General features: G+C 35.9%; 1 protein-coding gene across 9 annotated transcripts in view; it reads right to left on the bottom strand.

Annotated features, from left to right (window-relative positions):
* Kdm4c (lysine demethylase 4C) overlaps positions 1–14543 on the bottom strand; it is a 281505-nt gene that overhangs the window by 188707 nt on the left and 78255 nt on the right. For all 9 annotated transcript variants that reach the window (XR_009585134.1, XM_060365727.1, XM_060365725.1 and 6 more), the window contains one exon: positions 4685–4822. Coding sequence is in view for 8 of the 9 variants with exons in the window: in XM_060365727.1 (XP_060221710.1) it covers positions 4685–4822 (138 nt within the window). In the remaining variant the exon portion in view is untranslated. The remainder of the gene's footprint in view (positions 1–4684; positions 4823–14543) is intronic.

Raw genomic sequence — 14543 nt, 5'->3', positions numbered from 1 at the left:
ATAGAGGGAGAAGAGGGAGAGTGGGTAGGACTGGAAAGAGATGGAGGCGGCTACAGCTGGGATACAAAATGAATAAATCGAAATAAATAGTTTTAAAGAAAAAAAAATGAAATATGAAATAGAATGAATCCATACCCTGGCACTTATATCCTAGACAATTTCCTACTTGGAAACAATTGCAGATTTTAAAAAAATTAATTTCAAATTTTTGTACCATCTCTTTTCAAATTTATTCAAATGCCTGAGGTTTAAAACATCAGAATAACTTTAAATTACTAAGCTAATGATTCTGATTCCAGTCAGGCAATTTTTTCAGTTCTGTAGTTCAATTTTCAACATTCCAACATATATATATATATATATATACACACACACATACACACATATGTACATATATGTGTATGACATTTACAAAGTTCAAATAAAATCCACTCAAAATGAAGTATCACCAACTATTGTGCCATCTCCTAAGGCATCAGCATCATTAATGAGTCATGGCAAGTTTTACTCTGCACACTGTAAAAAGCACTCAGTTTTTGAGGATGTAGGCAAGACATGATTGTCCTTGAAAACAATCAGTACGGTAAAAGAACTGTTTCTCTTTAAGATGATCACTATGCTTACAGTTGCCATACTACCAAAACAAAATACATATACAAATGTCTTCAAGCTCAAATCTAAATCAGAGCTTTATTTAAAAACTTCGATTTTTTAATTGAAACAAATAAAATGACAAAATAGTAACAACAAACCAAAACATCAAATGCAGCCTCCAAAAAACTACATTTTAACCTACCACATTGAAGAAATGAAATGAAAACCTGAAAGCTAGCTCTTAGATATAGCCCAGTCAGGATGCAGGCCTGTGAGGACCACTACAGCTACACAAAAGTACCCTTGGTCTCCATTTTCCCAAAAAGGAATGCTACAAAATTCAATGTAGTTATTTCAAATATGCAGAGATGGTTGGCTTCAATTGCTACCCTGACTGTTAAATATTTTCAAATCTTTATCAAGGGTATAACGGCATTATTATTCTAGACTACACAATGTAGATTTCTGCAATAAGTAAACAGTACATTCTACTGACATTAAAGCTTTGCATATGCAGTTATTCAAAGCTCTTCTGGTAGGCTTGCTAAAGACAAAGAAAATGTATTTATCCCTGTGGTAATGTCACATGAAAGAGAAAAGTCTAACTCTTGGAATCCTGATTTATTCTGAAGAGTTTTGTCTTCCTATTTTAATCAAAAATAGTCTAATCTAAGAGAGTCCTGATTAGTCCTAATAGCCCTGACCAATTGGTATGTTCTTCCCTAGGAAAGAACGCCTGTCCCAATCCCAACTTTCCTTAGTTGCCTATATTTCTCTGTATAGGGTTAAGCCCTCATGGGCTTTTCCCCATCTACATCTCCATTTGTGTCATACTTTTCCAGTTTACATTTGGGCAATCATGTTGCTAAGACTATGGATTAGCATTTGATATTACTAGAAGACCCATCTCACTTCACAGCAATAGAAAAGTAATTGAGACACAACCTAAACAAAACAACAAAAAAAAAAAAACACTTCCTTTGGCAGTCAACAGCAACAAACCTAACCAACAAACAACTTGCTTTTTGATTGGTAACATCAAAGCTGAGCCTCTAACCTCCTAATCTATAAGAGGATGAACAGATGGTATCTTCAAGGACCAACTACATGGTACTTTGATACAGCAGTGACATATATATATATATATACTCTTAAGGCAACATCACCTAGCCCATAGGAAGAGAAGGGTGAGGAAAATATCTACACAGGACATGTGGAACATTTTAAAGTAGATAGCTTAATATGTGTTATCAATAATTAGATGCCTAGGGAAATAGTGAGATCTGGAGAGGACAGGAACTCCACAAGGAGAGCAACAGAACCAAAAAATTGAGCACAGGGGTCTTTCCTGAGACTCACACTTTGACCAAGTACCATGCATGGAGATAACCTAGAACCCCTGCACAGATGTAGCCCATGGTAGTTCAGTGTCCATAGTAATGGGAACAGGGACTGTCTGACATGAACTGATTGATCACCTCCCCGTGAGGGGGTAGCAGCCTTACCAGGCCATAGAAGAAGACAATGCAGCCACTCCTGATGAGATCTGATAGACTAGGATCAGAAGGAAGGAGAGAAAGACCTCCCCTATCAGTAGACTTGGGGAGGGGCATGCATGGAGAAGGAGGAGGGAAGGTAGGATTGGGAGGAGAGGAGGGAAGGGTTTATGGGGGGATACAAAGTGAATAAAGTGTAATTGATAAAAATTTGAAAAAAGCTAAAAACAATAATAAAATAAAATAAAATGACTATACTGAAATAATACCTAGAAGAACAGGGAGAGATGATGTAACCCTCCTTTTACAGATTGTACCATCATTCTGCTTTCCACAAGAAAGCATGTTCACTTAAATCAAGGCTAAAGAAACCACGGAGTAACATGTGAGAGAAAATGATAGAAAATGCATTTGCATCAGTAAGGTGAAGTTCTTGCTGGCATCTGTTACTATTACAAACCTATAACAGCACCTGCTAGAATGGAGACAGCACCTGCAAGAATATCACAGCACCTGCAAGAATGGAGACAGTCTAAATTTTCTCTCTCCAACACAACTTTTCAAAAAGAGGTCACAAACTGGCCTCAAAGGTAACTTTATTACTCCAGAATCAGAGATAGAGTCATACTTTAAGGAAAATAAATGAAATGTTGCTTTATGGTTAATTATTTTAAAAAAATTAGATGCCTAGTAAAATAAAGTACCCAAAACTAAATAAAGAAGTGATATGAGTTAATGTTCACATACATATATTTTCTCCCCTTAGATCAAATTTTTAAATAAAAGAGACCTTTCTAATCTTGTAGAAAAATACTTTCCTGAATATACATGTCATATCTAGCAAGAGTAGGAAAGGGTGGGCCTTAGACCCATCTCCTTCATAACAACTCATCCAGCTGAGATACTAAGGTCAAACAACATCTGCAGTTCCTCACTGTTTGCTGATCTCATTACTATGGCTATCAAAAAAGAAGAAATATCTTTTGATCAATACCACAAACTAGTTTTGAAACTTGTAATAAACAAGCACTAAGCCATTTTTCTGGTGATTTGAGTATCTACAATAGCTTACTTATTCTTTCAAATGTAAAGATTCAAAACATAATATCACTTTAAAATTCATGTTTATGGCACGATTTAAACAAAAAATAAAAATGAAAGTATTCAATGTAAACACTGAGATTACAAGCCAAGGCATGCAGGCCAAATGTCCTATTTCTCATTAGACAGAATATGATGCTACCTAACAGAAGTAGTGCAGTTTTGTCCCTTTGTAAACACCAAATGATTAATAGTCATTAATCATTTTCTACAGTGGTGTAGCCACTAAAAACTTGCCTGTGCTTGATTAAAGAATCCCCAACCATTCTCACACATCTCTAAACAACTATGCAGCTCACAAACTAAAGCAGAAAACAATATAGAAATGTAAGACTAGGAGGGGAACTTGTTGGAAAGAAGACCAGATTCCATGGGAATAGAAAGGGGATATAAGGAGATACTAAAGGCTAAATAACTATAACATAATGTATTTATATATGTATATATACATATATATGCATATATATATACTAATGCACCAAAACAAACTTAAACTTTTTAAGAAGAATCCATTCAAATACTTGCTGAGTTGTCAAAGGCTAAATTTTTGTATATATTGTAATGAACTGCAATCTTCTAACTATAAATGTAAACTGATTTGAGTGAGATTTTTCCTAAATTCACAAAATGATCCTACACACAATTGTTCTCAGGGTAGAAAAACAGCATTCACATGAAATAGTAAAGTTGAGGCCTATAAGCTTTATTTAGCTTTTTTTTTCACTGACTCTGTGTAAACTTCATATACTGCAAAATATAGATTTAATAAGATCTAGTCCTCTGACAGTCTGCTTCTCCCAAAAGCCATAGGAAAGAGACACTATTAATTGTTTTGAAGATGTCCCTGTTTTAATGCCACAAGATGAATGCAATTGAATTCAATATAAACTGTTCATTGCAGAAGAAAATACACAGTATTCTTTCAAATGTAAAGATTCAAAACATAATATCACTTTAAAAATTCATGTTTATGGCATGATTTAAACAAAAAATAAATACAGTGGAAAAGAGCTACAAACAAAACCTCATACCTATGTTAAGACATATTTAAAGTATGTTTTACACTATTATTAATGAAAATTTTAATTCTATGGTAAGATTTGATAATTTCTATTTACCACACTTTCTCCACCACTTCCTCCGTCTATAACCTGTTGTTTTCTAAACGACTAACTGAACTTTAATGAAAAATCCAAGTCTATTTAACACACAGCCAAGAAAAAATGCTGCAAAAAACCCAAGTAGTAGATTTAAGAAAGTAGACAAGGATCTACAGCAAATATCCAGTCAAAGTAAACTGTCTTATAATAATCTCAAAATAGAAAACATCAGTAAATTACAGTGGACACTCAATTTATGAAAAGTATTTACCTTAGCAAACCTGAAAAAAATTACTATAGTGACAGGCACACAGTGTGAATGATAAAACCAATGCTGCACATGTTCAACTAGAAGACACACTATATAAGCTTTGATTTTCAGATGAAACATACCAATTTAGCAACCTTTCCATAGTCAATCCATCTGACAGTAGCAAAATTTGTAGACTCAGCACAGTTGAAACCATGATTAAAACCAGCATGATATCCATAAGGAAAAGTGATCATAAACTCTCCAGCCTCCTGGGTGATCTGTAGGGTTTGAGAAGAAATAATGTTCAATAAGGCTTTCCAAATCATTTAATTATACAATTCCACTTTCCTTTTTTAAAAATAAGGGGAAAAAATGTCATAATATCTCAACTATTTTAAAATAACAGGAATTCTGGGTGTTGAAATGGCTCAGTGGTTAAAAGTTCCTGACAAATTGAGTTCTATCTCTGGGACTCAAAAAGCAAATGAAGAATGTGTTGTGAGCCATCACTGGAACTGAATGTGAACACCTCATTTGCAGATAACAATGCAGAAAAAGGGTTGCTCTTGCTATCCGTGTTCTGCATGTCTTCCTACCTAATCTCTTGTACTCCTCTTTCCAAATAGTCTATATTACTGATGGTAGGCCTACTAACAACGATGTACATATATTTATGAATGTAAAAAAATTACTACTAGAGAAGACATAAAATATCTACAGTGATTTTCAAAAGGTGGCAAAAGAATAAATAAATAAACAATGTAAAATGAAATCCAAAGAATAATAGTCAGGACTAAGACTGTCAATCCTACAAAAGATAACAATTATTCATCAATGTGGGTTTTTTTACAACAAATAAGAAAATGAAGTAAGAACATACCAAAATCTTAAAGAAAATTAAAGAAAACTTCACCATACAGTTCTCACTTACATAAGATTCCCATAAAAGCATTTGAAATGAAGCCCAACTAATGTGTTTGAAGTTACTGAAGAAGAAATAATTCTCTTAACACTTCAGTTCTAAATATTGGAAAATGAATGAATGTGTAGAGATGTGTGGTTGATATTTAGCACTCCTACTGTATAAATTAAAGGAGTATATATTGCAATCAAACTGAGCTTATTATTGGTAATTATAAAATTTTCTGCTCTACTTTACTAGCCTATTTTAAGGAAAGCCAGATTACCTCATCAAATAAACAACAAAATAAAAAAAGGAAGTTCGCATGCCCAGATCAAATCCCAGAAGAAAAAAAAAAAAAAAACAATGAATGGCCAAAACAGCAGTCTCTTAACAAGCTCCTAAGTCCTACAGAAACACCAGAGCAGAGAATTTAAAAGATCAATCATCTTAGAGCCTGTGCTGTTGGTGTTCTGTTCAGAAAGTTATATCCTATGCCAATGAGTTCAATGCTTTTCCACACATTTTCTTCTAACAGGTTAAGTGTGTCTGGTTCTATGTTGAAGTCTTTGATCCACTTGGACTTCAGTGTTGTGCAGGGTAATACATATGGATGTATTTGCATTTTCTACATGTAGACATCCAGTTAGACCAGCACAATTTGTTGAAGATGCTGTCTGTTTTCCATAGTATGGTTTTAGCTTCTTTGTCAAAAATCAAGTATCCATAGGTTTGTGGGTTTATTTCTGGCTCTTCTATTCGGTTCCATTGATCCACCATTCTGTTTCCATGCCTGTACCATGTAGTTTTTATTACTATTACTCTGTAGTACAACTTGAGATCAGGGATGGAGATACCTCCAGATGATCTAGTGTTGTACACGATGGTTTTAGCAATTCTGGGTTTTTTGTTATTCCATATGAAAATGAGAATTGTTCTTTCAAGGTCTCTAAAGAATTGTGTTGGTATTTTGATGGGAATTGCATTGAATCTCTAGATTGCTTTTGGCAAGATAGCCATTTTCACTATGTTAATCCTACCAATCCATGAACATGGGAAATCTTTCCATTTACTGATATCTTCTTCAATTTCTTAGTTGTTTTTTTGTGGGTTTTTTTGTGTTTTTGGTTTTTTTAAACAGGTCTTTCACTTGCTTGGTTATAGTCACAGCAAAGTACTTTTTGTTATTAGTGGCTATTGTGCAGGGTATTGTTTCCCTAATTTCTTTCTCAGCCTTTTTGTCTTTCATATACAGGAGGGCTACTAATTTTTTTGTTTTAATTTTTGTGTTAATCTAGCCACTTTGCTCAAGGCGTTTCTCAGCTGAAGGAGTTCTCTGGTTGAATTTTTGGGGTCACTTATGTATACTATCATATCATCTAAAATTACTACTACGACTTCTTCCTTTCTGATTTGTTTCCCCTTGATCTACTTTAGTTGTCTTACTGCTCTAGCTAGGAATTCAAGTACTATGTTGAAGAGATACAGAGAGAGTGAGCAGCCTTGTCTTGTCCCTGATTTCAGTGGGATTCATTTAAGTTCCTCTCCATTTAGTTTGATGTTGGCTATAAGCTTGCTGTACATTGTCTTTACTACGTTTAGGTATGTGCCTTGTATCTCTAATCTCTCCAAGACGTTAAACATAAATGGGCATTGGATTTTGTCAAATGCTTTTTCGGCAACTGAGGAGATGATCATGTGGCTTTTCTCCTTCAGTTTGTTTATATGGTGGATTACACTGATGGATATCCATGTATTGAACCACCCCTGCATGCCTGGGATGAAGCCTACTTGGTCATGGTGGATGGTATCTTTTCTGTGTTCTTAGATTTGGTTTGCAAGTATTATTGCATCAATGTTCATAAGAGAGATAGGTCTAAAGTTCTCATTTTTGTTGGGTCTTTCTGTGGTTTAGTATCAAGGTTACTGTGGCTTCACACACAGGCTCTAAAATCAACAATCAATAAATGGGACCTCATGAAACTGAAAAGCTTCTGTAAGGCAAAGGACTCTGTCATCAGAACAAAACGACAGCCTACAGATTGGGAAAGGATCTTCACCAACCCTGTATTTGACAGAGGACTAATATCCAGAATATATAAGAATTCAAGAAGTTAAACAGCAACAAATCAAGTCTTCCAATTAAAAAATGGCGTACAAAGCTAAACAGAGAATTTTCAGTAGAGGAATATCGAATGGCAGAGCAACACTTAAAGAAAGTTCAACATCCTTTAGCCATCAAGGAAATGCAAATCAAAATGACCCTGAGATTTCACCTCACACCCATCAGAATGGCTAAGATCAAAACCTCAAGTGACAACAAACACTGAAGAGGTTGTGGAGAAAGGGGAACCCTCCTCCATTGCTGGTGGGAATGTAAATTTGTACAACCACTTTGGAAATCAATCTGGCACTTTCTCAGACAATTAGCAATAGTGCTACCTCAAGATCCAGCTATACCACTCCTACGCATATACCCAAGATATGCTCAAGTATACAACAAGGACATTTGCTCACTAATGATCTCAGCAGCTTTTTTCGTAATAGCCAGAACCTGGAAACAACCCTGATGTCCCTCAATTGAGGAATGGGTACAGAAATTGTGGTACATTTACACAATAGAATACTACTCAGCAATTAAAAACAAGGAAATCATGAAATTTGCAGGTAAATGGTTGGAACTAGGAAAGATCATGCTGAGTGAGGTATCCCAGAAGCAGAAAGACACACATGGTGTATACTCACTTATAAGTAGATATTAGATATATAATATAGGATAAACATACTAAAATCTGTACACCTAAAGAAGCTAATCAAGAAGGAGGACCCTGGGTAAGATGATGAATCCTCACTCAAAAGGGCAAACAGGACGGACACCAGAAGAGGGAGAAAAGAAGGAACACGACAGGAGCCTACCACAGAGAGCCTTTGAGAGACTCTACCAGCAAGGTTTCAACGAAGATGCTGAGACTCATAGCCAAACTTTGGGCAGAGTGCAGGGAATCTTATGAAAGAAGGGGGAGATAGAAAGACCTGGAGGGGACAGGAGCTCCGCAAGGAGAGCAACAAAACCAAAAAACCTGGGCCCAGGGATATTTAGGAGGACTGATATCCCAACCAAGGACCATGCCTGGATATAACTTAGAACTCCTGCACAGATGTAGTCCATGGCAGCTCAGTCTCCAAGTAGGTTCCCTAGTAACGGGAACAGGGACTGTATCTGACATGAACTCAGTGGCTGGCTCTTTGATCACCTCCCCCTGACAGGTGAGCAGCCTTACCAGGATACAGAGGAAGACAATGTAACCAGTCCTGATGAGATCTGATAGGTTAGATTTAGAGGGAAGTGGAAGAGGACCTCCCCTATCAGTGGACTTGGAGAGGGGCATGGGAGGAAGTGATGGAGGGTGAAGGGTGGGATTGGAAGGGGAAGATGGACAGGGCTATAGCTGGGATACAAAGTGAATACACTGTAATCCATAAATAAACAAATAAATTATAAAAAATAAAAATATCAATCATAAACAATCATAAACTTTATTTTAAAGTACATGGAATTTCACCATAACAAAAACAAACACTTCACTTAACTCCAAAGGATAAACAAAAAGACTTTGAGTTATATCCAATTCAAATACATACCCAAACAAAATAACAACGATAATTCAGGAATTGAAAACTTAATTCAATAAAAAGGTAGAAACACTGAAGAACACAAACTGAAATGAAGATGGAATTCAAACATTCAATATCTCGAGTAGAAAAGTTAGAAGACGCTTTACATACAGAATGAATCAAGCAAAAGATAGAATAGTAAGACACAAAGTAGAGGATATTGACCAATGTAGGTAGGTAGAGAGATAAATAGACAGACAGACAAAAGAATTTAGAAAGGATAAGAAAATGTGGTACACCATTAAAATTCTAAATCCTCAAATTATAGGCATGAAAGAACAAGGAATGGGCAGAATACAAAGCCTACTGGGGCTTTATAGCATTTTGGGAGTTTTTCTTCTGTTTAGTTTTTATTTTACAGGTAACTGTTGATTACAGGCAGAAGTCAGAGTGTTAATTAGTCTCTTCTAAAGATGAGTCCTCTTTAGTAGACTAACTTCTTGGTTATCCATCATTACAACATGGTCAGCCCTAAAACCACATACATACAAACAACAAAAAATGGACTCAACCAGATATGTTGTATATTTAAGAAAAAATAGATAATATTCAAAGAAAAAGAGGTTCTCAATTTAAGAATGGGAACAGATATAGGAAGGTAGAAGGAGGGCACCTGGCAGATCCTAGAGAAAAAACCAAAGAGGAAAGGTGATGTAATTCTCTTCTAATTAAAAATGTATAAAAATGACAGGAATTTTATGAAAAAATAAGAAAGTTACAATGAAATGTATATGGATTATACATCACCTATATATAGATTATCCTTTCTAATACTTAACTATTAAGTAATCATTAATATTATCTCTATTTTGGAGGTGAAGAAGCTAAAACTCTAAAGAATTAGGTACTAGAAACCAGGAGCAAACCCAGCAGATGTAATTCTACAACCCCTGACTGCCACTGGTTCCTGCGACATCAGAGAATGAGCTACTTGAGAAACACTGTGTCATCATGTGCCCTGCATCCAGGTGGAAAACAGAAGTGGACATAATTCCAAATGAACTGCTATTGTCAATAATTTTACTGGTGCCTCACTGTCTTGGAACTGCAGCTCCTGCTATTTTCTATCAAAGCCACAAAAAAAAAACATACCCAGTAAACTACTGAATAACAGCATAGAAGCTGCAGCCAGCACAGGAAAGAAGTTGGTGCAACATCTACCTCACTCCCACCAAAGGCTAGAAAGGTTTGGTCTCAATTAGGGTTTCATTGCTTTTAAGAGACACTATGACCACAGCAACTATTGTAATGGAAAACACTTAACTGGGGCTGCCTTACAGTTTCAGAGATTTTTGTCCATTATCATCAAGGTGGGAAACATGGCAGTGTGCAGGCAGACAAAGTGCTAGAGAAGGAACTGAAAGGTTTACATCTTGATCTGAAGGCAGCAGATAGAGACAGTGCCACTCATTACTTAAGCATAGGAGACCTCCATGCCCTCCCCACAATGATATACTTCCTCCAAAGCAATTCCAACTCCAATAAGGCCACACCTCCTAAAAGTGCCACTCCTTATGGGCCAAGCATTCAAGCACATGAGCCTATGGGGGCTACACCTATTGTGGATACTTTGGTTTATGATATGTAAACACGTTTTTGTAAAAATTCCAAGTTGGGTGTTTTACTTTGCTACACTTGTTAAGTGTTCCCTGCAGAATGCAGTCTTTGCCAGGTGGAATTAGCTGAATTCTGAGGACTTTGAGGGTATAAATATGACAGCTGAAAGGAAGAAGGCATAGCTGGTTGGAGGAAAAGTACTTGCTGCTGGTTTGTCCTGCTGCTGTATTTGCTGGTTTACCTAGACTTCTGGATTTCTGGATGACTGATATTGGTATTGACCCCAAAAGAATCCTATGACCCTACTCAGTGGGAAGTAGCTGAGAGAACTAACTCCAGTCTCTGTCCCTACTAACCTTCTTTCCCTCCTACCTGGTATTGGGGGTGTTGGAAGGGAGGTAGAAACATCTAATAACCCTAAATAAAGTAAGTTTGTTTTTAAAAAACAAACAAAAAGGTCAACACACACCTAATCAAACCACAAGTTTCAATCAAGATCCTAAACTCAATCATGATGAAAATAGCCTAATCTACATTACTGATTATATATATTACATATATATATCCTTCTGGTCCTAAGACTATACTACCAATACCTAATCCAATTCTAACCTGCAAGTGATTTGTTTACCTTAATGAATGATTGACAAGCACACTCCCATTTAATATATCTACCAGACCTTACTTTTTTTTCATTTTTTTTATATATATAGCATCTCACAATGTCTCAACTAACCTCAAATTCGCAATGTTCCACATCTGTGTATTGTGTGTTGAGATTATGAGCATGTGATAGCACACCTTAGGAGAGGGATTTCTTAAACTGGAGGACATTAGTTTATTCCTTCTGGGAAGCAGACATTAGGCTTTAAGTTGTCTTTTGTATTCCAATTGAAATGGAATACCTTATGAAGCTACTGCCAACTAATTAAAAGAAGCAGTCAATGGTCATGTATTCCACAACCACAAAAGCCTTGCAGATTATGTCAGCAGGTCTATCCAAGTCTCACTATGGCAGTAATCTCTATCAGGACAAAGTGTCTGCCCTTTGTACGTATCAGTGATACGGTATATTAATCAGCTTCTCCCTGCACTTGGGACAGCCCCAAATAATTCACATCTTAGAGCCAAAGTTCTATTGTATTTTCTCTATGGATTTAAGTATGTGAGTAACATATTCATCACAGGGAGTAACATACTCTCACAGGGAGAGTATGTCTATACATTGCTACAACATGGACACTATAAGAGAACAGCTGACCTACTAAAACTGAATGAAAAATCCTACTTTGAACAAAACTCTGCCAATGATAAGATAATACTGGAGATTTTGTTATGGTGGACTATAGGCCCTTCTTATCCCAAAGGAGCTAGATTTCCTCCTTCCCAACTTATGGAGTCCCTCCCCAAGATACTTCATGGAACTTCCCCTTCTCCATGCCTCAACTAGACCCACCCAGCTCTCTGAGACTTCCCACACACAATGTTAGGTCCACTCCTTCTCACTTCAAATGTTCTTCCTGAATTCCACTTCCCTGAACCAGCTCCTTCCTATCCCATATCCCTATAAGCTCCTTCAGGAGAACACAAGAAGATTTTTAAGAGGCCTTGGTATTCCCAATGCAACAGGACCCTCAGCTCCTCTGGGACCTTCCTCCACGACCCATAAGTTAGGCTCAGCTATTTTCCAACCTGTAGGTCCACATCCTATGCAATCTACCTTTTCAAAGACAATAGGCAGGCATCAGCCTGCCACATCATATCAGTTTTTTCCAGAATCTTTTCTCCAAATGCTGTTAAACCAAAGACCCTTCAGGCTCTATCATCCCTACCTTGCAAAATACACTGACTGCTGCTTCCCACTATAAGCTGCCCCACTTCATGTTCTTACTTCCCAGTGCTCCAAGATAGCCCTATTCCTACTAATCCCATAGTATTCCTGACAACACAGAGAGAGAACTTTCCAAGATCTCCTGTACCTAACTACCGCTTTCACACAACTTACTCAAAGTTGAGCAACAGTATTGAATCCTGTACCAGAAGACAGCACAAAGGAGCATCAAGGAATGTGCTGGACAGTACGTGTTCCAAAAGTCAACAGCATACTCTGCAAAGAAGACTAGGAATAGAAACTGCAACTCTTAATACAAAATGGATCTATTCAACAAAGTGGCAGGAATTAATAATTCTTAATATTAATGGACTCACTCTCCCCCAAAAAGACATATATAAGCAGACTGGATTAGAAAACTGAATAAATCTTATGGCTTCTTCTTAAAAAAATAAAATAAAATAAGATCCACCATCAGAAGGTAAAAGATGAAAAAGGTACTCCAAGCAAATTAAACTAAGAAAAACACAGGCTTAGTTAGCTATTTTAATATCTGACAAAACAGACTTCAATCCAAAATTAATCAAAAGTGAGAAGGAAGGTCATATAAATCCAAGGATAGTACTATGGTAAATACATATGCACCAAGCACAGGTACACCCAACTCCACAAAAGACATACTACCAGATCTAAAACATGTATTCACACAGCACAGTGATTGTGGCTGACGTCAATATTCCATCCTCAGCAAGAAATCATACTGATAAAGACTAAACAGAAAAACAATGGATTTAACTGACACTGCAAATCAAAAGAATCTAAGGGATATTTTAGAAAATTCAATAAAACCCATTATTCTCAGGAGTCCACAGAACTTTTCCTAAGTACACCAGGCAGTCCTCAAAGAAAAAGTTTATAGTATTAAGTACCTACAACGAAAAACTCAGGAGCTCTCAAATTAGTAATGTAAGGATGTATCTGAAGGCACTGAAACAACAAAAACAAGCAAAAATAAAACCAGTTTATTAGAAGAGATAATGAAGATTGGGTATGAAATTAATGAAAGAGACAAAAATTCAATAAATAAGTGAAATGAAGAGTACAAGATTGACAAAACTATAGGTAATTAAGCAAAAGAGAGGCTCCAAATTAATGAAATAAGAAATGAGCAAGAAGACACTGAGGAAATTCAGGGACTCAGAAGGGCATACTTTAAAAAAATTTACTAAACTGAAAACTCTAAAAGGTGTGAATTTTAAAAAACATGATAATCCAAAGTTAAACTAAGATAAAGATAATAATTTAAACACACCTATAACAATCAATAATATAAATCCAAGAATTGAAAATTTTCCAACATAACAAAAAAAAATGTTCTCAGATGCATGGAGAACAAATTCTACCAGGATATCATAAAAGAACTAACAATATTACTCAAATTATTTTGTAAAATTTAAAAGTAAGATACTCTTTGAAATTCTTTTTGCATGTCTAGTATTATCCTGGTAACAAAACCAAAGGACCAACTAAAAAAGAATACTACAGGTAAATTCCCATTATGAACACAAAAGAAAAAAATCTCAGAAAAAAATTCAAAAACACACCAAAAAGGTCACTGACCATGATCAAGTTGTCTTTATCAAAGAGATGCAGAGAAATCTAACATATATAAATCAATAAGCAATCTGCCACATATGCGAGACTTAACAGATACTTCATCATAACCTCATTACACCCAGAAAAGGTCTTTGACAAAATCAATGAACATTCTTTTATGATAAAAGTCCCAGAGAGTGTAGGAATACAGGGGATATATATCATTAAAGGCAATATACAGCAAGTCCAGAAACAGTATCTCACTAAATGGAAAACAAAGTCACATCATTTCAGCTAAAATTAGGAATGAGACAAGTATAGCCATTTTATCTATTCCTCTTTGATATAGTGCTTGGAGTCTTCAGTAGATAAAAGGAACAGAAGTAAAAAAGGGAAATTCTTATTTGAACATGATATAGTTCTATTCACAAAAAAAAAA

The sequence above is a fragment of the Meriones unguiculatus genome, chromosome 12, assembly GCF_030254825.1.
Source record: "Meriones unguiculatus strain TT.TT164.6M chromosome 12, Bangor_MerUng_6.1, whole genome shotgun sequence".
NCBI lineage: Eukaryota > Metazoa > Chordata > Mammalia > Rodentia > Muridae > Meriones > Meriones unguiculatus.
The sequence above is the reverse complement of the archived record's forward strand: the minus strand, read 5'-3'. Positions and strand labels throughout refer to the sequence as shown.